General features: G+C 39.3%; 1 protein-coding gene across 3 annotated transcripts in view; it reads right to left on the bottom strand.

Moving 5' to 3' along the window:
- Positions 1–26,610, bottom strand: part of LOC105480053 (nebulette) — a 379,519-nt gene that overhangs the window by 134,820 nt on the left and 218,089 nt on the right. The window contains exon 2 of one of the 3 annotated variants that reach the window (XM_024792279.2): positions 20,590–20,677. The exons of the other annotated variants lie outside the window; for them this stretch is intronic. Coding sequence (XP_024648047.2) covers positions 20,590–20,613 — 24 coding nt within the window. The 5' untranslated portion in view covers positions 20,614–20,677. The remainder of the gene's footprint in view (positions 1–20,589; positions 20,678–26,610) is intronic. 3 annotated transcript variants of the gene reach the window in all.

The following is a 26,610-nucleotide window of genomic DNA, read 5'->3' as shown; positions in this document are numbered from 1 at the left end:
GAGGCTGAGGCAGGAGAATCGCTTGAACCCAGGAGGCAGAGATTGCAGTGAGCTGAGATTGAGCCACTGCACTCCAGCCTGGGTAACAGAGCAAGGCTCTGTCTCAAAAAAAAGAATCCAAGCTCCACCGTTCACCAAGTCTGTGAGGTTGGGAAAGTTATTTAATTTCTCAGAGCCAATCATTACTCATCAGTAATAGTAAAATAATAAAGATTGTATCTTCAGATGAGTTTTGTGATAATTAAATAGGATAAGATACTTAGAGCACTTGAATCAGTACACTTAAGTACATAATAAATGCATAATATTATTGTCATTCTCTCAAAATTGTTCCCAATTAACATGATCATAATAAAGTGAATGATTACGCATAGGAAAATTCTGGAAGGAATTAACCCAAGTAACACAATTCTGAAGGTTAGTAGTAGAATTCTGGAATATTTTTTCCTTTGGTATTACTATTGCTCATTTCAAAAAGCTTCCAAATGCCTTAAGATGCAATGTTATTATAATTAAAAATAAGGTAAATTATGTATTATCCTAAAAATTCACAACAAAAAAAAACATTTTGTAGCAAGAGAAGGCATCTGAGCTGTGGTTAAGTCTTTGCTGGGAGATTAGTCTCTCATGCTTTCTGAGAAAATTATGTACTTTTTAGAAAATTATGCAATGTATTGGTTGAAGACATAGGTTCCTGTCCCACTGCTGACTAACTGGGTGACATTGGATAGGTCTGTACAACCTCTCTAAGCCCCACTTCCCTTCTGTGCACATTGGAAGAATAAGGGTAGCCCATTCATAGGGTATCTCTAAAAATGCTACCATTTCAAGCTTTATGTTTCTATAATCATGGGAATCATGCCATGGTGACTTTTAAACTACTTTTAATCCATTTTATAAAGAAAGCTTCCATTATTAGAGCTGTGTGCTCCTGAAGCATTAACCGATAGAATGAGATAAACAGTCCAGAGATAGACCCATGTCCACGGGATAAAGGGCATCCAAGAAAAGGGAGAAAAGGACAACCCCTTAATAAATAATCTTAGAACAACATGGGAAATGCATATAACTGTATCCATTATTCATGCCTCACACCAAGATAAATTCCAAATAAGATCCAAACGCAGAATATGAAACCACGGAACAAAACATAGAGGAATTGCTTTACAACCCGGGAGTGGGAAACCATTCCTAACTCAAAATCCGGAACCTATGGGAAAAATAACAACTATATAAAAACAAGTTTGACTACATGAACATAAAAATGAATAATAATCTAAAATGTGCACAGAAAAAGAACACCACCACTGCAAGCAAAAGCAAGGTAGTGGGGGAAAATTGCATCATGAAGGGCTAAGAGTCCTAATACAAAAGAATTGTCTAAAAATTGAGAAAAAATCAACAACCCAATATGGACAAAAGATGAACAGTTCACAGAAAAAAAGATATAAATGGTCCTTAGCGTAAGAGAGGATGCCCAAGCTTCTTACTGGTGATAAGAGAAATACGAATTAAAACAACATGACATTTTGTACCTTTCAAATTAGCAAAAACTCCAAAGTTTAACAACGTATTCTGTTGGACTGTGGAAAAACAGGCCCTGTCATATATTACTGTTGGAAACATAAATGGTTCAACCCCAGTGGAGGATAATTTGGCAATATCTAGCAAAATGACATATGCATTTACTTCTTAACCCATCAGTCACTCTTATAACAACCAACCCTCAGGGGTACTGGTAAAAAATATGAGACGATAAATACACAAGACTATTCATTACAATACTAGCAATAGCAAAAGACTGGAAATAACCCAAATGCCCATCAACAAGGGACTAGTTAAAGAAATTGTAGTCCAGCCACACACTGGAGCTGTCAAAAGGCATAAGGCAGATTTCTGCATACCGCTAAGGAGTCATCTCCAGGATACAGCAATAGAGGAAAAAAGCAAAGTACAAAAGAGTGTGTACTGTACATTACCATTTGGTTAAGAGAGGAAAGAATATATGCTATATGAACACATTTACTTCTGTATGCAAAAGAAATAAAGGAAGGACAAATAAAAACCAATAAAAAGAAGAAAAAACATATTTACCAAGAAAAGGTCAGAATAGGAAGGAAGAAATGGGGATAAAAGTGAGAGCTCTGTTAATATATATCATTTTGGAAAATCATGGAAACTTTTATACAATTAAAAAATATATAAATAACTCAAGAATACAAAACAAAGCAAACTCTACCATTCAAAATCAAGCTGAAATAAATGGAACTAATTATACACACACATTTTATAAATCTAAATTTGATGTACAATTAGGTCCATTTATTTCTAGCCAAGTTGCTATTCATATTTTGAAAATGCTCTATTTTTTCTCTTTCAAAGAAATATGTGTTTACCAGCTCTGTCCACTGAAAATGAAAATGTCTAGAGTAATGACAGTGGGAACGGGGAATCAAAAGAGCAGAAAGACTATTTCCTATCTATGTTCATGAACAGAAAGTGAAGTTATGCCTTTTCCTAACTCAGGAAACAAATGTTGATATTTTATTTAAACTGGGAAGCCAACACAGAGTAGTGCTGATCCATGCCAAATTTTTCAGCTCTAAGGTGAAATTCAAAAAATAAGGACAAATTCACATACACACGCACCTGCCTGAGTATTCTCCACTTGCCTCTGGCCCAGCTCCATTCTTCCTCCCCTGCCCTGTTCCATGTCCCAGGAGGAGAACCTGAACCTGGGCACTGCCTCTCCTGGGCTTCCTTGCAAGTTCCCTTCTAACTGAGTTTGGCCAAAGGAGGCAAGGACAGGAGATCAGACGACAGGGCAAGAGGGAGGTAGGGTATTTCTTCCGGACACTCTCCCTGCTTTGGAGTTCTTTCTCTGCCAATAGCCTTATCCTCACAACTAAGTCTCCCTCTGGCAGCCCCCGCTCCCACAATTCCAGTTCTCCCTGGACTTCAGTCCAGAGGGTGGTCATGACTTCCTGAATCTCTGGGCACCTCACTATCCCTTGCTTGTTCCCCTAACCATGTCCACAGCTCTGCAAACTCTCTTTAGTTGCCAATAAGTGGGCTTACTTTGTTTCCTGCTGCACCCTAATAAGTGACAACACACACACAACACATGCACACACACATATCCATACACACACGTACAGGAACACACATACACGAATACACACATGCACACCCCCACACACAGGGTATATATAGGTATATCCATATCCAAATATAAATATGGATGTATATTTGCACATCCATACATCCATACACTCACATTCATATATAGACAAACATACACATACACAAATAAGAACATATATAAATATATGTGAACATATCATGTGTCTGTGTAAGGTTGGTAATAAACCTCACTACAATTTTAAGTGAAAATGAACTTTTTTGGAAAGGAAAATAGAGCAAGTAATGGTCTCCTAAGTAGGTTCCTAAAATTGTTTTGGCTCTGAACTTTTATGGCTCCAAATCAAATGTCTGGACGCTGTATGACAGAGCAAAAACCACAAACGCAAAGAAGCAACAGGGTCAAGAGAAACATGCATGTGCTGGAGAGAGGCAGCCTGGAACAGCGACTCAGCTCTGCATCAGCCAGGCTTTGACTCTGGCTGAGAATTAGACGCATCTGTGCCTCGCTGACTCCTTCTGTGTCATAGGACCCAAAAATAGGCCCTCCCTCCACTCCCCCACCCATGGCTGTTGTGAGGCTCTGAATGCACTAAGTGCTTCAGAAAACATTAAAAGCATGAGAACGATATGTTTTATTCTCCATTTATCCAGGATGTGTACAGTGATACTCCAATAAATTCACAGAGTGTCACTTTACATCCCTCCCTCCTACACCGAAAAGCAAACTCATCCATTTAAGAGCACTCAAGACTGAAACCAACCTTGACAGAAAAATCTAGTCTATTCCTTCTAATCAGCAGGATTGCATCAAAGCCATTATGGATAGATGGGCATTTTGTTCTATTTCTGAAGACCTCCAGGGAAGGAGATTCTACAAACTGCCTTGGCAGCTGACGTGCTAATGCAATGTAGGATAACTTATAAATATAGGCAGAGTCGAGGAGGGCCTCCAGAATGCAGCCCAGCATGGGTGTGCACTCGCCCAGCCTGACACACAGCTAAGGAACATTCTGAGCACTCGAGCCATCCCTTCCATTGCTCCCTTTTCTTTTAATTATAATTGGTCCTTCAGAAACCAAGTCATTTAAAGGGGAAGGGAAGAGAAGACTTTGTGCTAGATGGATTTCTGAAAAACGTAAAATGAAATGATAATACCAAACACACAGAAACCAACGACTTCAGGCAGATACAAGGCAGACGGGAATACAGGGAAGCGCTTTTCCTTCCAGCACATGGTAGAATGTTTGTTAAATGAATACAAATATTTGTTAAATGAATGCATTTGTAGAAATACAATCTTTCTCTTGTTCTTTTTCTTTTTTTCTTTTTTCTTTTTTTTTTTTCCAAGACAGGGTCTCGCTGTGTCACCCAGGCTGGAGGGCAGTGGTGCCATCACGGCTCACTGCAGCCTTTATCTCCCAACTCAATCGATCCTCTAGCCTCAGCCTCCCAAGTAGCTGGGACCACAGCCATGCACCACCACGCCCAGATAATTTTTGTATTTTGTGTAGAGATGAGGTTTTGCCATGTTGCCCAAGCTGGTCTCAAACCCCTGGGCTCAAGCAATCTTCCTGTCTCGGCCTCCCAAGTGCTGGGATCATAGGCATGAAACACCACACCTGGCCACTTATTCATACTAATAAGAAATGTTTTCTGGCCGGGTGCAGTGGCTCATGCCTGTAATCCCAGTACTTTGGGAGGCTGAGGTGGGCAGATCACGAGGTCAGGAGATCAAGACCATCCTGACTAACACAGCGAAATCCCGTCTCTACAAAATTAGCCTGGCATAGTGGCACGTGCCTGTAGTCCCAGTTACTCAGGAGGCTGAGGCAGGAGAATCGCTTGAACCTGGGAGGCGGAGGTTGCAGTGAGCCAAAAACATACCACTGCACTCCAGCCTAGGAGACTGAGCAAGACTCCGTCTCAAAAAAAAAAAAAAAAAAAAAGAAAAGAAAGAAAAAAAGAAAAAAAAGAGAGAAAGAAAGAAAAAAAAAAAGGTTTCTTGACATGCTATTTGGAAGTGACCACAGCACAGCTGATTTAATGTTGAAGCTGTCGAGTCTGCACTTCATCCCTTTGCATGAGCATACTGGCTCCAAGAACCTGTTATCTGTCAACACAAGGCAGACCATTGACTTAGAGCTCCTCATATCTAGGAACCCAGTAGGAATAAAAGAAGGGGAGAGCTGGAGGATGAAACCCAGCCTACACTTCCTATCTAGCCCTTTTCTAATTCATCTGGGTGTCTTCTAGTTCCACACAAAGACACTATGGAAGCCTTCAGGAGCTTTACTGGGCCCCACCTGTAGGTCCCCAGGATTTGAAGAGTTTCCTCTCGATATACAGCAATTCTTGGAGAATGAATAGCAAATCCAAAATCACTCTAAATTGATGATTGTCAGGTAGGGAGATTTTGCTCCCAGGGGACATTCAGCAATATTTAGAAACTTTTTAATTGTCCTGATTAGGGGTTCTTATTGGCATTTCATCGGTAGGGGCCAGGGATGCTTCCGAACTTGTACAATAGACAGCCTAAGATATCAATAATGCCAAGATTGAGAAGCCCTGTGTCTTCTGAGACCACGAAAGTTTCACCTGTGACAACTTACAGTACCTGTCTGCTTTATATCCACACCTTAAGTTACCAATTTGACAGATGTGTATCAAATGCCTATAGCTCTCGACCAGGCAGAAGGAAAAAAAAAAGGCAACAACTTTCCCTTGTTTTGCACTTCGTGCACCAAAATAAGCTCCTCGGAAGAGAAACTGCAATGCAGAAAATATCGTGTCAAACAAACAAACAAACGAACAAAATACCCAGCAGGTAGCTTAGCACCGAACACATAACTACATACAGGGCTCTTGTAATTTCTGATGAAATGAGTGAGAATGTGGATGAATAGGGCCTCCTGGAATAAATCTGAAGTTCTTTTTAAAAAAAAAATAAGATGAGGGAAGGTAAGGAAAGTGATAGACATACAAGGGAGAGAAAATGGCTGGAGGCAGTTTGGTTTAGTGTGCTCTCTGGAACACTGTAGAGTTTCTCCCATAGAAAGAGATTACATATGGTTGTTCAGTTCCAGGTCAGCCCAGAAAAGCTTCGTTAACCATAATCCAGCTGGCACTATAAAACTGCAGGAGTCGTGGGGTACATGGTCCCTAAGCTCTGTAACTTGGAAGAACGAAGGACAAAGAGATGATCTGTCCCTTCCCTGTCTCCTCTCCTCCCTCTGCAGACCCCCAACCCCCTGCTCTACCCCACCTCTCTTAGAGGTAAGAGTAATTCTAGAAAACTAACTAGCATATTTTTAAAAATTAAAAGTAAGTATATAAAAATGCAAAGTGTAGCCCCGGAAATAAAATAATACCTCAGACCCAGATCCTCCATGCTCCTTTTGTAGAGACAAAGCCACTGTTTATTACATTTCTTCCAGAAATACTCTCTGCACATACTCAAACATATACACGCATATATGCATGTATCATCTTTCAAATTATATGCAGAAACGGAAATATACAATGCAATCTGTTCTGCACTTTCTTTTTACTTATAAATCTACTTTATTTCTTTAATGGCTGTGGAATATTCCATGGTATGGATGTACCATTTGTATCAACATTAGGATGGCTCCTAGGAATATTCTGAAACATCAAAAGTTAATCTTTCCCCTCTTATGACCTAGTATCCCTCCTTCCATCCTCCCTGTAGAACTTCCCTGAACCCTTCACCTTCCCTCTCTTGACTGGTTCTACTCTATCCTTTTCCCCAAAGGGTCCACCCTCCAAAAGCATGGACTTCCTCACACCAATAAATACACTCACCTTCTTTCAGAGTGGCTGGCCTGACTTACCTTATTCTGAAAGAAAGCAATCTGACTTCACACTAATTATTATATGAATTGCTGCCAACTCAATAACCCACACATTTAGAAAGGAGATGTTTGTTAACTAAGTTGAACTCATTATTGGAATTCCAGAGAGAACAACAATTTAAAAACAAAAGGCAGAAAAGAAGCTATCAAGAGCACACCATTTGGGGTTGGGGTCAGCCATATTGGCTATTGTCTCATGCCAGAAAATCTAGACAGAGAGCTTTCTCTAATTAATGACATTTGGGTAGTTTTTTTGTTTCCTCTAGCTAAAAGTCAAATTATTCTTCGAAAGCTCTGAGATTTTTCACAATACTCTTATTCAGTAGGGGTCCTGGAAAGAGTAGGCCAGCTGTCTATAGGTGTGGGCCATTCGTAAACAGGTGTCCGTAACATATGGACCCACCGTTCCGAGTTTGCCACCAGTAAATTGAGAAAGAGTAGAAAAGAATGTTTTGTTAACTATACTCTCCATTATGCCTCTTATGAAATCTTATAGGCCATATAAAAATACCAATATCTCTTCATCAGATGCATTAAAAAAATGGCCTGAGTCACTACTGGCATCTTTTGCTATGTTACACACAGGAAGAACTGGTTCCCTTTCACCAGGGACAGGATTGTTGCAGATTCATTTCTGAAATGATATCCTGTTTGGAGACAGACCCAAAGTAAACGCTGAAGTAACCTGGTACCACAGAGCTCTGAGCATGATTTATACTCGTGGGATTCTTTTGCAATCCTTTATAAAACTTGACTAATTTTTCTAAGAGGGCTTAAACAAACTTGTGATTTGATTATGTGAAATTCTGATTTTTTATGATCTTATTTTTCCTTTTTTCATGCATTTTGGCTCATAAACCATGTGCCAGATGCCTATACCTACATGAAAATTATCCACAGTTTGTCCCAAGGTTATCAAGTATGAGATATTGTATTCCAAGGATTTCTATCACATTCTATTCCTCAGGGGCATATTACTATAGGACTTATGCTCCAAGAAAGAAATCTGTCCCTCCTTAGTTGCAGTAGCCAGGGAGGGATTTTAGCTGGATTCATGTGAGCTGAGCGGGTACGGGGGGAGAGTGTGTGATCTTGCATTCATCAATGGCCAGCAGCATTACTGCCAATGGCACATCCAGCTGAAGAGTGATGCTAAATAAGCTTTGCTAACAGTATTCAGGAGAAAATAATGCAAACGCAGAGTAAACACAGATCAGTTTCAATTTCTGAATAAAAGAGAAACACAACCTATGAATATTCCCATCAACTAAGCACAAGCTCTCAGCTAAGACCTAAAAATGCATAGATGAAAGAGCCCCTCTCCTAAGAGATCACAGATGAGAGGGGAGGAAAAAGCATTGAACAATCACAACTGAATGGAGAAGGTCTGAACTAGGCAGTGGTGGTGGTGGAAAGAAAGGATGAGAGGGACTGGAGATAGCTGGAGAGGAGTTTCAATGCAACTGCATGTGGAGTGGCAGAAGCTCAGGGGCAGAGGATGACTGAAGTGTCTACTCTGGCCACTGTGTGTCTAGTGATAACATTAAATAAGATGGTGAATGAAGAAGAATAAAAGGAATGGACCATGAGTTCAAGTTTGGGATGTGCTGACCCCTAGATGCCCACAGAACATCATGGTCGACTACGAACTTCAACCCTGTAAAATTTATATTAACTTTAAATTATTCCTATTAAAATAAACAGATCTTTTCTTCACAAAGACTCTTCATGAAATCTTAACAATTTTAAGACAGAAAAAGAATGTCATCAAATATGGAAGAAGCTTGGTTCTTGTAGATCTACTCCACAGAGCAAATGGTGGTCATCACTGATAGTAAATAAGACACATGAAAGAGTTCACTGTTAGTCTATGAGCTCAAGGACAAGGAGAGCCCTAACTATAAACTGTGTATCCTCAATTTGATCAAAACAAAGTCAGTAACAGTACATTAAAACCATACTCTTGAGAGTCACAATTTCAACTATGAGTTAAAAACCAAAACCTATCTTTTAAGTGTTCATGTAAATATCCTTTGCCAGTGTAAACATGGAATAACTCAAGTGCAAGACTTCACAGGATGACTTATGTGTGGTATACAATCCAGAGCACAGCCTGTGGCAGCCAGACAGCCAGGGTTCAAATCCCAGTTTTGCAGCCCTGAGACCTTAGGCAAGAAGAATAAACTCTCTGAGACTGTACTTCCTAAACTGTTTCTGCTTCTCCTGGTGAGATATGACTTACTCCTAGATAGGCATGACCAAGTATACACATAAAATATGAAGCTTTCATCCTGTAAGATAGCGTCACCCAACAGAGATACAATGTGAGCCACACACTATATTTAACTTTGCTAGTAGGTACTTTTAAAAAGTTTCTTTTTAGTCTAGTGAAATGAACTTAATGATATATTTTTAACTCAGCAGATCCAAATTGTCATTTCAACATGTTATTGATATAAAAGTATTAATGGAATAGTTTACATATTGTTTAGCTAAGTCTTCAAAATCACTGCACAATTTACACTTACAGCACATCTCAATCCAGATGCTAAACATCCTCTGAAACACTTGGTAGAGTTGAAAAAGTAGATTCACACGTCTAAGTTGTCCCAAACATAGTAAAATGTTTCCAGTAACTCAATTGAGTATCAGTGTTTACATTTAAATTAAGTAAAATTAAGTGTTCAATTTCTCAGTTACACCAGTCACCTTTCAAGTAGGCAGTAGTCACATGTGGCCAGTGTCTACCATGCTGAACCGCTGAGTGCTAAGGTAAAAAAAATTACTCTGGGTCAGGCTATGCCATCACTTGCAGACACCACAAGATCAGGCATAGATAACTGAATTGAGACTGGAGATGTACGGAAACAAATCTTAAGCACTGAGAAAAAGGACTGCAGAGAGAAGGAGAAGAAAGAGCAGGCAGAGCCCATAGAGAATACAGAAAGTAGAAGCAATCCATTGTGGGCATCTCACCTTCCCCTGCCCGTAACTGTAGACACATTTTTCTGCTTTCCCTTCTGATCCAATGGAAGGAAATATTACTGGATCCTAATGAAGGCCAACACTATACTTGTGCTTTGAATTCTATCCCCTTCTTCCCACCCTTCTCTAGAACTTTGCTCCTGCTATAATCCCTCTCTCTTGTATCACCAGTTTCTCCTACTCTACCAGATCAATTCCATCAATGTTAATTCAAACATGCCTTCGATTCCATCAATGTTAACTCAAACATGCTTTCGTAGCTCCCATATTTAAAAACAAAGATGAAAAACACAACAAAAATCTTTTGATCTTAGATTACCTACATCCTCGGTGCCATTTCTCTTTGCCCTTCACAGCAAAACTTCTTAAACTATTATCTCTATTCACTATTTCCAATTCGTCCCCTCCTCTCTTAGCTTCTGTTTCCACATTCACCTTTATTCTCTCTCATCTCAGTAGACCCACCTTTGCTTGTTCCTCCTCTTCCACCAGGCCTCTAAAGGTTGGAGATCTTTGAGAAACCTCCATATCTACCATTTTGATCCAGCAATGGCACTACTGGGTATCTACCCAAAGGAAAAGAAATCAGCATGTCAAAAAGATATCTGCACTAGTATGCTCATCACAATACTATTCACAATAGCAAAAATACAGAATCAACCTAAGTGTCCATCAACAGATGATTGGATAAAGAAAATGTGAGAGAGAGATATATATTTTCCTATCACTGATTAAAGGAACTTCAATAGACTTATTATTCACAACTATTAGGTATAATTACATAAAACCATTTTATTTGTCAATATTAATGACTGTACTATTTCTCCACCTGTTTTTCCTAGTCAAGAAAATTTTACCAAAAGGACAAAAGTTGAAAATTGTAACCTCAGCAATCTCTAACTTTGAGGACTTACCCCCGGTACAAATGTTCATATATATGCGTATTTTCATCACAGATTCAGACAGATGCCCTTGCATCTATGTATACATATACACACACCATTGAATACTACTCAGCCATAAAAAGAATAAAATCATATCTCTTCAGCAGTGTGGATGGAACTGGAGGCGATTATCGTTAAGTGAAGTAACTCAGGAAGTCAAATACCACGTGTTCTCACTTATAGTGGGAGCTAAATAATGTGTACACATGGACATACAGAGTGGAATAATAGACACTGGAGACTTGGAAAGGGGAGAGGGTGGGAGCGGATGACAGATGAGAAATTACCAAATGAGCACAGCGTATACTATTGGGGTGACAGTCACACTAAAAGCCCAGACTTCACCACTGTGCAACATATGTATTTAACAAAACTCCACCTGTACCTTCTAAATCTATAAAAAATATAAATAAATAAATAAAATTAAGGTTAGAGAGCTTCAGGATTGTTACTGGTCCACTTCTCCATTCTATCTACACTTTCTTGCTGGGTGATCTCATCTCATTCCAGGGTTGTAAATGCCATCTAGGTACTGATGACTCTCACATTTATGCCTCTTCTCTGCCTTCTCTCCTGAGTTTCACACTAATAGAGAGAACAGCTTAATGGCCATCTCCATATAGATGTACACATCCAACAAAAGTGGGTCTACCTTTCATTTATCCCTTTCCTAGTCTTCCTCATCGAAGCTAACTGGCCATTCCACTCACTCATTTACTAGAAACAAAATTCTAGGAGACGTTCTTGTTTTCCCTACTCCCTCATTACAAACATTTCATTTTTCAACATGTTTTATTGGATGTATCTACAAAGCAAAACTTAAATTCATCGTCTTTTCTCCATTTCTATGGCCACCAGCTTAGTCCAAACCACATCTCACGTGTCTCCTGTACTCATTCTCTGTGTACATTCTTGCACCATAAAACCCATTTTTCCCAGACATCAGCCAAAGTAGTCTTTTTGAAAATGCAAATTAAATTGCATTCAAAACTTTCACGACAGTAACAGTAAAATCCCAGCTCTACCATGGCCCTGCCTAGTCTCTCCTACTAAATCCTACACCACTTCCCCTTTTGCTCAGTCCAGCCTTCTCTCCATACTTATGACACACCATGCTCCATGCGCCTTTTTACGGCAGAACTTTCCCACTTGCTACCCCTTCTGCCTTGAGCCTAAATAGATGGCTTCTGCTTAGACATGAACCACATAAATGCCAACAGGAGAGACAAAATCTTCCTTACAAATGATTCTAAGCCTCTCCTAATACACAGGAGCATGGAGATCCAGGACCCAAATCCCACACCATTAGGTTTGCCTAGAATGATGCTAACCGGAAAACATTCAAAGCAGGCAATACCGTATGTCCATTTGCAATCTGGAACATCTAACCAATTGACGTCTGTTGCATGGACAGTCACAGCCTTACCCTAAACATACAAAACATAGAAACAAACGCCTGTACCTTTATCCCAGTCAATCATGGAAAATCAGTACTGTTTGGGCTTTCAGAAAAGACATTACAACTCCGAGCAAGTCAGTCCCTTCAGATTCACACCTCAGTCATTCATAATTTTCTCAACATTTCCTTTCCCATAACAAAAATAATAAACTCTCTGGCATTTCAGCTCAAAATAAACTAACCAAAATTTCATTGGGAAGATGTTATCGAAGTATGACAAAGACACACCATAATTCTCAATCCTTCTAAACAGCTGGTAGATGTTAAATTCTTCTGCAATGAGTTTTTTAAAAAAAAAAAATATTTAACACATCTTTAAACTGCAAAACTGATGTTTCAGAATCAACTCTGTTTATTCTTGGCCTGCCATGAACTGTTAACATAGAAGACTGGAACTTTACCAGTATATAAATAAGTTTATAAATTAAGAGAAACACTTTGCCATTTGAAACTAATAAATAGACAAATCAGAATTGAAAAATATAAGAGATCAAAGAGAAACGTTCCTCTAAACTAACAAAGATATGGGATGAGAGTCAGTAGATCATCAAGGAATGAGGACTGCCAGCCCTTTTGTGCCATGACTGTGGCCTGGAAAAAGTCCAGGCCTCCTGGGAGAGGCTCCTCGGCCTGCCTAGAGCAGTTAATCCCAGACACTAGAGTTTCCAACCTGGGAAAGAGTCTCCAGCCCACACAGGGCGCAGAAGTTACAGCCACCTGACATGACATGGATGAGGGTCTCAACAGTGACCACCAAGAACTTGAAATCAAAACCCTTCCTCCCCTCCCCAGCCCCATAGTCTATCATCCTTTACGTTCTTATGTGCAACTGGAAGGAGGTAAAGAAAGTCCCACACTAACCAAGCCTATTTATTTCTATAGGTCAAATTCAAGCCAAAGTAAGTAAAGAAATAATAAAGAAATCAAACATTTCTTACACAAATTATTTTATTACTAACAGCATATTATTTCACGTATTCCTTCCCTGGTCTTCCTCACCTAAGCTAACTGGCCACACCACTCATCCATTTACAAGAAACAATATTCTAGGAGACGTTCTTGTTTCCTCTACTCCCTCATTACAAACATTGCATTCTTCAGCATGTTTTATTGGATCTATCTCCAAAGCAAAACTTAAATTCATCTTCTTTTCTCCATTCCAATGGCCACCAGCTTAGTCCAAACCACCATATCGTACCTGTCTCCCGTACTCATATATAAGAATAAGTGCCCTTCATATACACCATGGAATACTATGCACCCTTAAAAAAGAATATGTTCATGTCCTTTGCAGGGACATGGATGAAGCTGGAAGCCATCATTCTCAGCAAACTAACACAGGAACAGAAAACCAAACACCGCATAGTCTCACTCACAAGTGGGAGTTAAACAATGAGAACACATGGAAACAAGGAGGGGAGCATCACACACTGGGGCCTGATGGGGGGTAGGGGGGAAAGGGGAGGGAGAGCATTAGGACAAACACCTAAGGCATGCAGGGCTTAAAACCTAGATGATGGGTTGATAGGCACAGCAAACCACCATGGCACATGTATACCTATGTAACAAACCTGCACATTCTGCACATGCATCCCAGAACTTAAAGTAAAATTTTTTTAAAAAATTTAGAAAAAGAATAAGTGTTCTTGCTGAAAACTGTTACACATTCTAAAATAGCATTTTCTAAAAATCATATCACTGATTAAAGGAATTTCAATAGACTTGCTATTAAGTATATTTACATAAAACCATTTTATTTGTCAATGTTAATGGTTGTGCTATTTCTTCATATGCCTTTCCTAGTCAAGAAAATTTTGCCAAAAGGACAAAAGTTGAAAACTGTAACCTCAGCAATCCCTAACTTTGGGGACTTATCCCCTGGTACAAATGTTCATGCATATGCATATTTTCATCACAGATTCAGACAGATGCCCTTGCATTGATTTGAATACTTGCATAAATATTAATGTGTACAAATGCTTGCATGCAGAAAACCCATTTATGAAATATCCAATTGCACAAATTAGGTACATTAGATACTAAATGCATTAACACTTCAAAAACTACACGCACAAGTTTGCATGACCAAAAAAAAAGGTACAATCCAGTAGAAGAACCTAGATTCTCTCGATGTGTTTGCCATTCTGTGGGCATGAACTGGGGATCCCCAGAAATGATTTGAAGCCTTTAGAGTATTTATGGTTCACCATTTGCACCAGTCCCTCCTGACCCAAAAACCAATTAAGCCCCTTTTTATAGTAAATTTATAAATTGTCACCTGTGACCCTGAAAGAAAGTGTCCATTTTTTAAGCCATCAGATGGCCTCAAGAACTAGTTTTTTCACAGCAAAGATGATTCCAAAGTAATTTTCACAAAATAGCCTCAAAACTTACCTGTACACTACTAGACTATATGACTGACTCACTCTCAGGAGTGCCAGGTAAATATAAACCTTAAAAAGTTACAGAAGAAGGCTGGGCGTGGTGGTTCATACCTATAATCCCAACACTTTGGGAGGACAAGGTGGGTGGGTCACCTGAGGCAAGGAGTTCAAGACCAGCCTGGCCAACATGGCTAAACCCCATTTCTACTAAAAATACAAAAATTAGCCGGATGTGGTGGCACATGCCTATAATCCCAGCTACTCGGGAGGCTGAGGCAGAAGAATCACTTGAACCTGGGAGGCAGAGGTTGCAGTGAGCCAAGATCACGCCATTGCACTGCATCCAGAGTGGGTGACAGAGGAAGACTCCATCTCAAAAAAAAAAAAGAAAGTTACATAAGAAAATACAATAAAGCCTCACTGTTTGGTGAATTCAGATACAACACAAATGACATTGGCAGGTATGCTCCACTCAGTTCTGGTTCTCAAGTGGGGATAGTACTTATCTTGGGGAGATGAGTGTTTAAGAAGCCATTTCCTTGTCACCAACTATTCAGAGTTTCTCAGTTCAGCATATGGCCAGCTGGGTACACTAACAGTTTCACTATCTTTACTTTTGTATTTTTTGTAAAAGTACAGGTTGATTTTAAAATATGTTTTCATTAACATTAAACAACAACAACAACAAGGCCCCATTTTACACTTAAATTTTTTGTGCCTGATTTATGAAATGATTGCAAGTTCTCGCTCCCTGCTTCAGACTGGACTTTAGTCTCATCTGTGACTGAGCAAGACTTCAGAGACAGGTCTATGGTCAAAACAAAGGGGAAAGAAGATGGGTTCTGAACCCAAAGTATTTCTTCTACTATAGAGAGTGCATAGGTCTCCTTGAAACTCAAATTCAGCTCTCATGAGAATATGACAAGCATCTCAGGAGCTGAAGGGATATATAAAGTGTTTGGGACTATTTCTGCCTAGTCTCAAAGTATATACTTTTTGATCAAAGAGTGTACAGCAGGGACTTACTATTGTGCACTAACGCACACTTGTTAGTCATTCTCCTTGGCACACCACTCCACATTTTGAGCCTTCCACAGTGAAGTGAGTCTGCAAAACTGAATTCTAGCCTGTGGAATATGGATGGACGTGACATGCATGACTTCCAGACTGAACATGAAACCCTTGCTATCCACGATGGGCCCGCTCTTTGCCTGACTGCACGCCAGATGCAGCTCATCCAGTAGAGAATGCCATGGCCCCACTAGATACCAGAGGTGCTAGACAGAAGCAGCCTGGATCCCTGAATGACCACATGGAACAGAGTCCTTTTAAGCCCCCTCTGTGCTACCAAGCTGTGTTGGTCTGTAATGTGAGAGTACAATAAAACTCTATTGTACTCAGATCTGAAGGTTGTTTATTTCAGCAATTAACTTCCTGACTCATACAAGGTGCAACCACAGCACAAAAATGCACCTACTATTTCATTAACAGACAAATCTTTAAGATATAGCAACATTTCTATCAGGAACAAAATGGGAAGAGAGATCTAGGAGTGCACCAAGATAGGTCAAGAGTTGTGATTGGAAATGAATCTGGAAATAAACTGTCATGCTGTGCAATAGTGAAGCAAAGTGTCACACAATTTTATTTATTCATTAAAGCACTTACTGAAGGCCAATACATGCCAGGTACCATGTCTGGTGCTGGGGTTAAAAATATGACTGGCCACATTCCCTGAGCTCAAAGAACCACAGTCTAGCTGGCTGGAAAGAGAGGAAATGCAATCAGTCCTTCGACACAATGTGGTAAGTATTATAAAAGTCACCCCGAGGAAGCATCCACTATCTCCTCTCAGATGTAGATTTTGTGTAATACACAACATGGGTATCCATAACAAAGATCACGAAATAGGTTCATTTCTGGATTAAAAGTAACAGAACTTTTGAATCTTCTCAAGACTGTGCTAAACATGACAAACGGCAACTGTGAGCCTACAAGTGATACTAATATCAGCTAAGGCAGCAGATGATTATCAGCATCTCTTCATCGAATTCACTAAGCACTGCATGGAAGAATGCAGACAACAGAACTGAGAACACCCCCAAAAACACGCTTCCCTCAGTAGTGAGCCTTAAAATATCTGTATCACCTGGAAATCACATGGACTTTGAGATACCTCCTCCTTTGTAAGGACACTGTGCCATCAGAGACTGAATCTGGAATCTGTGCCTTTTAATGAAATGGAAGCAGAATTAAAACATTGTTACCTCTTTAAATTAAAATGCAGAATTTCAGAAGAAATATAGGGTTTTCTCCATCCCATCTTAAATAATCTTGACGCTTATCATGATGCTTGTAAGGATGCAAAGAAGCATTAGGAAATTATCTAAAAATCGTAGGGTCCTGAGTTTAAATTGCAAAATAACTCATTTGTGAACTAAAAACCTAAGAAGAATTTTTTTCACCTACATGAGAATCATTATAGGACCAACTTCCACTCTTATCAATGAAAGTTCCATAATGGACATCAGCTTCCAGAAAAAAATTGCAGCATTATTTCATAAAGATATTATACCTAAAACTGTAAGGAATGGTAATCAAAATAATGAGGCTTCTAAAAAATCCAAATAAAAATAAAATAAACTGTTGCAAATGGCAATAAATTTCAAGACTGGAAATACTGCTGCTATTTCTATAAATTCAAAATGACGTGACCAATTAAAGCATTTCCATGCCCAAATCTTTCCTCCGTTTTCAGTTTATTGCATAATAATAACAAAACTATCAATTACTAAGCACAAGGACAAATCTTTCACTCATATTGTAAGAGCTAATATTTAATTCTCATAAAAACTCTGCAAGTATTTTCATTTCCATTTTACAGATGTGGAAACTTAGACATAATAAAGTGAATGAAACAGAACCACTTTATTACTCTATTTCCTATGGTTAAAGGGGCAATAAAAAAAGATGTAGGCATTAGAACTCAGGTCTTGTCTGCCTCTAAAATCAGTTGTTTATGCTCAACAGGCTGTTGCAAATAGAACCTAAAAAATGGTGGATAATGATTATGAAATCTGTCTAAGCAGAATCCAAATTCAGTCTACTTGTCCCTCTGGCCCATGTCTTTTCTGTCCTGAATCACGTAGTTAACTACGTCTGCTCCCCACTTCCTTTTACAATTAGGTCTGGCCTTAGAGCAAGAATTTAGCGAGACCTTAAATCCAAGGGACAGCTCCTTCTCTAGTGTACAAACATTCCAAAAAGCAGAAAGCCAGCTGTCTCTTTCTTGGCAACTTCCCACTGAATCTAAATAAATAATGCAGTGTTTTCTGTGTTTTAATTTTCTTTAGGATTACCGTTCATTATAGTTTAATTTCTGCCTGTTCTAATTATTGCCTTTTCTGACCTTCCAAATGACCTTGTAATCCAACACCGTTCAATAGCTTTGAACATCTCCCACCTTAGGAATAAGCTTGGGTTGATTCTTTTTCAGCATCATAAACGTTAGCTCATATCACATACTCTTTAAAAGAACAAAAGCATAAGAAGGAAATGGGGCCTTTCATCAAACATCCCGCTTTTTTGCCTGGTATTAATCCCCATTCCAAAGCAAAACATTTTGGGATCCTTAGGAATAATTACCACCACTTTGTTTTCGATGTGTGATCTGGAAGGATTTAAAATTGCACCTGCCAAGTGCAGCCCAATAACATACGCTCAGCTTTCTCCTGCCCCACATGAGGGCACAAGGATTTCTCCAACTCTCCTAAACCAGGCTAAACTGTTTTTCCCATGTCTCTCAATTACATGTTAATAAAATTCTTAAAGGTCCGAAAGGAAAGCCAATCATCCCTTGGTGTACCCATCTCCGTTGAGAAAGCTCGACTTCACATTTTTATTTAACAGCACCTTTCTTCTGAGTCATGCAAAGGGTTTTTCCATCATGTGTTCATTGATCCTCCCAACTTAAAATAAGCATTAGATACTATCATTCCCATTAGAGATGTAGGAGAAAAGAGGCATAGTGATTGAGATACAATGTTCAGCTGAAAGAGGTCACTTCAAAAGTTGAAAGAGCCTTATGAATTTATCACATAATCCATATACCACAGGAAGTTGTTTCTTGTTTCTTACCCACATGTCCTGCTACAATGCAAAGTTAACTTCCTTTGCTTTTAACTAGGATCAAGTCCTCAATTCCTTACACACAAAAAACTAAGTTGTCCAAAACTATTTGGTTACTAGGATCTTACTTCTCTCTATTCTGACTTTAAGAGTCAAAGGTAAATCATCTCAAACAAGGATCCTCACAAGCTGCCAAAAAAATGATAATTCCAGACAGTGTCCTAAGGACAACAGGGACCCAGGGCCATCTCTTGGATCATCTGTATCCACTAAAATGACCTGGGCTAGTCAATCAATGTCTACGGTCTAGTCTCTGGTCTGTTTAATGAACAAGAGGTGGTTAAGTTTTGGAGTCAAAGTTAGTTACCTTATGGTTCACCATCTAACTTTCAGAAACACAGTCAATAAAAACAACAAAAGTTAAGGCTTAACTTGTATTTAAATATAGTTAAATATAGGCCGGGCACGGTAGCTCACTGCCTGTAATCCCAGCACTTTGGGAGGCCAAGGCAGGCAGATCACCTGAGGTCTGGAGTTCAAGACCAGCCTTGCCAACATGGTGAAACCCCATCTCTACTATAAGCACAAAAATTAGCCAGGCATGGTGATGGATGCCTGTAATCCCAGCTACTTGGAAGGCTGAGGCAGGAGAATCACTTGAACCTGGGAGGCAGAGGGTAGAGTGAGCCGAGATCGCATGACTGCACTCCAGCCTGGGCGACAAGAGCAAGACTCTGTCTCATAATAAAATAAAATAAATTATATAAATAAATAAAATTAAACATAGTAATTGGTTTACCAGAACACCCCACAATGCAGACATTTTAGGTTAACTGAGATTTTTCATGTTTGTGTGAGAACTAACGTAGCGTTTCTGTCTATATTTGTATGAGAACTAACGCAGCATGCAAGGCTAAAGGCATACATATTTATACGGGTTTGCACTCTCTCACACCTGCCAACCTGAGAGCATGTCTGAGACTACCTATCCCAGGCTTGTATCGCAGTTGGAGCGTGAGCACACCATTGCCCAATTTACATGCCACACAGACACCTTTGCTCAACATTGTCATTCAATTCTAAATCAATGCAATAAAACTGCCTAAGTTACTTTTTTAATTGGCATTGCTTCAACATACAGAGATACAAGAAATCATAATTATTTCCCTTTTGTTCTCCAAAAGCAGACACCTACAAATCCTAGTGCCATAATCATCCCTGGCTAAACAGTCAGACATAAAAGGCCACAAGATCCCCTAGTGAAAATTAGAGTGAAATCCAATCCACGTAAGGGCCAAGTTGACCACAGGACTAGATGAAGCACTCTCAATATTTAAACAAACAATTACCCTAAAATGTAGGGTCATTTCCTTACTAAAAAATACTTTTGAGTTACTCTTCAAAACTTTCAGGATAAAATTAGTATTTGCAGCTCATTGAACACCACGCAGTCTCATTCTTCATTCCTGTACATGCAGTTTCCCTAATGTGAAGTTTTTTGCCACCCACCATTCACCAGCGCCAACTCCTCACTTGTGTCTATCCTTATTCATTCTTAAAAACTCATCTCAGGACACCTTCTTCTGTAAGCCATCTGGGACCATCACCAAACCTCAGCTAGGGTTAGGTGCCTTGCTCTGTACTCCACAAATTCTCGCTCTTAACACACTTACCAGGCCATGTTCTGTGTTCTGCATTGATAGTTGTGCTTAGATCTTGTATCCTCAGCTCCTAATATAGTGCCAAGCACAGAAAAGGTACCTTCAGAGAATGGAGGAACAAGTAAAGTTAGCATATTCTGAAGGAGAAAAGGCATCAACCCTTAATAACATCATGCATCACATGAATAAACCACGTGTAAATTGTCTGGAAAAATGCAAAGCCTTCTTATATCCCAGCACATAAAGGAACATCTGAATGAGAGATTCTACTTGGGGATGAGAAGAAAGACTGGTTCCCAGTGGTAAGAAATTTGGAACTTCAAAATTTGGTCCTAATACTCACTACACAGACCCCAAAATGTCATTTAAGAACACACTAGCTTCGTACCGACAAAAAGAAACCAAAATTTTTTGACATTTGCTCTATAGCACAAGGGCTCCAGATATAACATATAATCAATGCTCCCAAAATCCTGGGGTAGAGGATTCAAGTGCTGGACTTTGAAGTCAGAAAAAAGAAAACCAAACCAACGAACTTGGACTCCAATCCCAGCTCTGCTCTTTACTGATTGTGTGCAATTAAATAATTCATTTATCCTCTCTGAGAGCCAGTTTCCTCATCAGTGAAATGAGAATAATGACAAGTATTTCTAGGGATTGTTGCTAAAAAAAATAAGTGAAATAACAAACATGAAAGATGGCCGGACACACAAGAGCCCTTCACGAATGTTCGTTCTCATCTCTTCCCTCTATTTGGGGATGTGGGTGTCACCTACATATGAACAGGGATGAAGAGATGATTGACAGGCCCCTGCTTGAGCCCTGAACAGCTAAATGAGGACAAGGAAGGTGAGAGGCAGCCCTTATAGGCTGTATGAGCAAGGAGCCAATCATGTTTCCTCCAAAGTCTATATGTTGTTTCTGCACATGGAAACTGGATTTTCAAATAATCTTTTCAGGAGCTCACTATGAAAATCTGTGTTTTCAAGAAGCTGTGACCCTCGTGTTGCTGGTAGTTAGCAGGATGAAGTTGAGTCAAGGAACACACAAAGGACTTCAGAGGTTTTTCAAATATTCCAATTCTTGAGCCAGGAGTAGCTACATGACTACCCATTTTATTATTTTTGTTTTTTGTTTGTTTGTTTGTTTGGAGACAGGATCTCACTCTGTCACCCATGGTGAAGTACAGTAGTGTGATCTCAGCTCACTGCAACCTCTGCCTCCTGAGTTCAAGCAATTCTCCCACCTCAGCTTCCCAAGTAGCTGGGATGACAGGTGCACGCCACCACATCTGGCTAATATTTCTATGTTTGGTAGAGACGAGGTTTCACCAAGCTGTTGGCCAGGCTGGTCTCAAACACCGCGCCCAGTCCCATTTTATTATTCTTTAAACTGAACATATGTTTCTATCAACCGTTTTGTATATGTAATATAGTTCACAATTTAAAAACGGGGTATAGTCTTAATATTAGGAGGCTGGAATCAGGGATCCTAGATGTGGAAATCCTGGCAGCATTTAACAAAGGATAACATTTATTTTTTTGCCTCCTGAACTGATGGGTTTTTTTGAATTGTTAATAGCTACTTTTGTGGAACCCATACAAGTGCCAGAAAGCTCACCACCCCAAGATCCCCAGAAGCTGACTGATTCCAAAGCATTTGGTAGTGAGACATTCAAAGGTCCCCTAAAAAATAACCAGGAGTACAGGGTGCATCCTGAGAACAGGATGATGCTGACGATATCTGAAGGATTTACAGTTTAATACATAGGAGTTCTTGAAAGTCTTGAAAGTCTATTTCTGAATGGCTGGGAATTTCAGCAATGCCTGTAGATTTGAGTTTCAAAGCGTCATATGTCGAAAACGAAAGGCAACCTAGACTAGAGGTCAGAATGCCTCAGTGATAGCCCCGAGTGTTTCACAGACAGCATTAGCGGAGTTGTAGGGTAACTTTAAAAGTATTCCGGCAGCACAGATTTAAGATGAGATGCTACCTTGTCTGACATCCTCATATCCTCATTGGCTAGAACAGCAAAACACAGGCTATTATATGAGGGCAGGACGGAAAGTGTCAAACTCACACTGCTCCCCTCTTCTTGTGCCTTCTCTTAGGACAAGATTCCCCTCCCCAACCCCCTACCTCCCAGTTTTTGGTGTATGTATGATAAGTACAAAATAATTTAAATATTTAACTTCTAAAGATATAATTGTAACAGTCATAGTAATAATCGATGGAGTAATCTGCAAAAGTAAAACAGCACTGATGAGCTTCATAATTGTTTATTATCATTGTGCCAGGCTTTGCTATTTACAAATCACAGCCATTGACATTTTTACTGAGAAATCACACACACACACACACACACACACAGTGTCAGGAGACAAATGGGTAATAGAGTAGAAAGCAGATGGAGGGATGGCTTCATAGCAGACTGAGCACATGTTTCATGCATAAGTGAGGTAACAGGCACCCAAAAGAGAAAAGAATTCAACAAACTTATACAGAAGTCTGCAATCAGACAACCTAACAAACACCGAATTATTTTCAGGTTATCTGTATGTCTCATGCTTTAGAGCAGGGGTGTCCAATCTTTAGGATTCCCTGGACCACACTGGAAGAAGAATCATCCTGGGCCACACATAAAATACGTTAACACTAACAAAAGGTACATGGATAAATGTCATAATGTTTTACGAAAGTTGACGGATTTGTGCTGGGCCACATTCAAAGCTGTCCTAGGTCGCATGTGGCCCAAGGGCATGGGTTGGACAAGCTTTAGAGTTGAGTGTTGTTCCTGTTGATTTTTAAATTTCTTTCATTTAGGGGGAAGCATCATCCTTTTTATAGAATTTAGAGCCTTTAATGGTTTTAATCTAACCCTGGAAGCAGAAATAATGGGATAGAGGTTAGAAGCAATGTAAATAATTTTAATCATCTGTCCTGCCTCTTGCTAAATATTTCACACCTTTCAACCAATAACATAAAGCCGAGGATCAGAACCCAATATGCTAATCAGTTTACTCCAAATAACCCAGTGGTGTGGTTTATTTCATTATACCCATGACACTAGTCCTTTCTTTCTATAAATACCAAAAAATATTATTTTCTCCCTTAAGTAAATCAAGTAAATAATGGCTTACCCTTCACAGTACTCAGTTATTTAATGTATCAAATGCCTTATCTGGCAAAACCTGAATGTGAAATAGTTATGGAAGTGTTTACAATAAAGGCACAGAGGTGGACGAGAACAAGTTTTGGAGAAAATGAGGGGAATAAATGGTTAACTGCCAGCAGACACACACTCATGCTGGAGGACACAAAAAGGTTCACAGCAGTTGTTAAATTCATTTAGAGAAACTCACTTTATTTCTCCAACAGAGCTCTCACCAGCTAATCTGTATTACAACCTGCAGGATTCTTAATATTCTCAGCAGGATCAAGATTCGGGCCACACTGATTCAGCTATTTAATCTTGCAAGAGAACAATATTTGGCAGGAAAAGACCCCACAGCACTGAGGGGATGTCCCAGTGGTTTGTCGTTAACACAGACTGGGCCAAGAACGCCAAAGGTGGAAACCAAACAGCACTAAAACCAATGTTTCTCTTTTCCTTTCACTAGCTCTGTCTTCAAACACACATGCGCGCTCTATGCATACGTGGCAAACACATACGTCACCTGTGCATAGACCGCTATTTCAGATGCATGTATGTTTTTAAAAGGTAAAATATTTCCTGAATATCTTGGGCCCTGTCATGAAAAATTTTAAATTCAAAAGTATCCATTTGACTTCCTCTCTTCCTATTTGAATACCCTTTATTTCTTTGTCTTCCCTGATTGCCCTGGCCAGAACTTCCGTTCTCAGCAAACTAACCCAGGAACAGAAAACCAAACACTGCATGTTCTCATTCATAAGTGAGAGCTGAACAGCGAGAACACATGGACACAGGGAGGGGAACGTCACACACCGGGGCCTGTTGGGGGATAGGGGGAAAGCTGAGGGAGAGCATTAGGGCAAATACCTAATGTACGCAGGGCTTAAAACCTAGATGGTGGGTTGATAGGTGCAGCTAACCACCATGGCACATGTATACCTATGTAACAAACCTGCACATTCTGCACATGTATCCCAGAACTTAAAGTTAAAAAAAAAAAAAAAACCCCAAAAGTATCACTATACAGGTTGGAGGCAGGAAAAGAGACGAAGGAACCATGGCCAAAGTTTCACTTTCGAACCCTTTCATCTTCTCAAGCATTGAAAATCAAAATAGTAAAAACATATTTATGAATTTTTAATGTATGCAAATGTTTAAGATACTGATTTTTTTAACCATCTTGAAATTAATAAGCTGAACAACACTCTTCTATACTTGAACATTTGTGATGTTTTATATAGAATACTGTGGTTTGTTTGACTTCCTTTTGTGTTTTGTTTTCTTCTGTTGAGGACACCTTTATTTCTTTATTTAAATGCCTGTTAAGCGATTTAGACGGTTTGACTTAGTTTTTTGTGGTATTTTCTGGAATACTGATAGGCAAATAGGGAATAAAGAAAACAGACATACAAAAGCAGACAAAACTTAAAAATAGAATGTATAGCTTCTATTATTAAAGATTATAAATCACTATTGAAATCAATGATTCAGTAAAGTTTTTAACAACTAATAAAATAGTATGACTCGTGTTCAATTCCTTTCCTTCCTAAACCTGAGTTTGTTATCCTTCTGATATTAACACAGCATTTCCCTCTATCTGGCATTTCTCCCATTTAGATCATTAGATGTATTATCTCATATATGGAGCTTGTTGCTCTAACATCGTCTGCTTGCCTGTCAAGCTAACTACAAACTGCAGGGCCTCAGGGGTCACCTATGCTTTATTCCTCATTAATCCTACCTCCTAGCAACGTGCCTGGCACATAGTAAACACTTTAAAACATGTTTGTTAAGTCAATAATTAAGTTCTCAAAAGTGGTATCTTCTAGAAATGTTTATTTTGGATTTATAGATGCCCAAAGTATGTACATTTGAAAATACAATAAATACTCCTTCAACAATGCTGCTTCAACCTGTATTTCAGGAATGGGATCTCTCTTTGTACTCTAACAAGGATATGCTGGGTGTTCCTAACCTTATATTCATCTCTTCCCTTCCTTCTGCCTCTTCTCCCTCATAAACACTTTTACATCCAACCGAGGTCCTCATGCATCCTAGGATGAACATGAAACACATCCAGAAAAGTGGTTTTTCACTTTTTCTGAAATCCACAAGGCCTGATGCAATGTTATGTCCAAAGCCAATGTTTCACGAACAAACGTGTATACATGTCAGGTAACTGTGAAGGTAATTTCTACTTCTGTCTTATACTTTACAGTCAAAGCCCCAGATTCTGGAGGATTTAAACATGATCAAGAAATGCCACTTATCATCAAAGACCTCACTACGATTACACAAGAAAAATAAATATTTAAAACACTTTGTTTAGGGGAAATCGATTCTATCAAAAATGACAGTGTTAAGAACAATAGAATGGTTTTTAAGGTTTTTGCCTGTGTTCTTTTTTCTAAATCCATACTCTTTTTCCTAGTTTGCTAAACACAGGCAAATGCTAACACCTTTATAATTCCAAGGATGTAATGGTACAAAGCTTAATTCAAATGAGTTAAATATTATTTTGTGGCCTGGTATGGTGGCTCACACCTGTAATCCCAGCACTTTAGGAAGCTGAGGTGGGAGGATAGCTTGAGCCCAGGAGCTCAAGACCAACCTGGGCAATGTAGGCAAACCTTATCTCTATTGGGGAAAAAAAAAAAAGCTGACTTTGTTACAATTGATATAGCCACGAAAGGAAAAATCAATCAAAAATATAAAGAAGCAAAAAACATGACTTCCTACTTCTTGTCCTTGGAACCAAATAGAGTCTGGAGGCATTTCACAAAAGCAATAGATCCTTCAGACAGAAATTTAGGGATATCTTTGTGCAAGCAGCATTGCATATGACTCTGTACAAAAGAGAAGAAGGCTACAACGCAGGC

The sequence above is a fragment of the Macaca nemestrina genome, chromosome 9 (assembly GCF_043159975.1).
Source record: "Macaca nemestrina isolate mMacNem1 chromosome 9, mMacNem.hap1, whole genome shotgun sequence".
NCBI classification, from domain to species: domain Eukaryota; kingdom Metazoa; phylum Chordata; class Mammalia; order Primates; family Cercopithecidae; genus Macaca; species Macaca nemestrina.
Note: the sequence above shows the minus strand (reverse complement) of the source record. Positions and strands in the feature narration are given on the sequence as shown.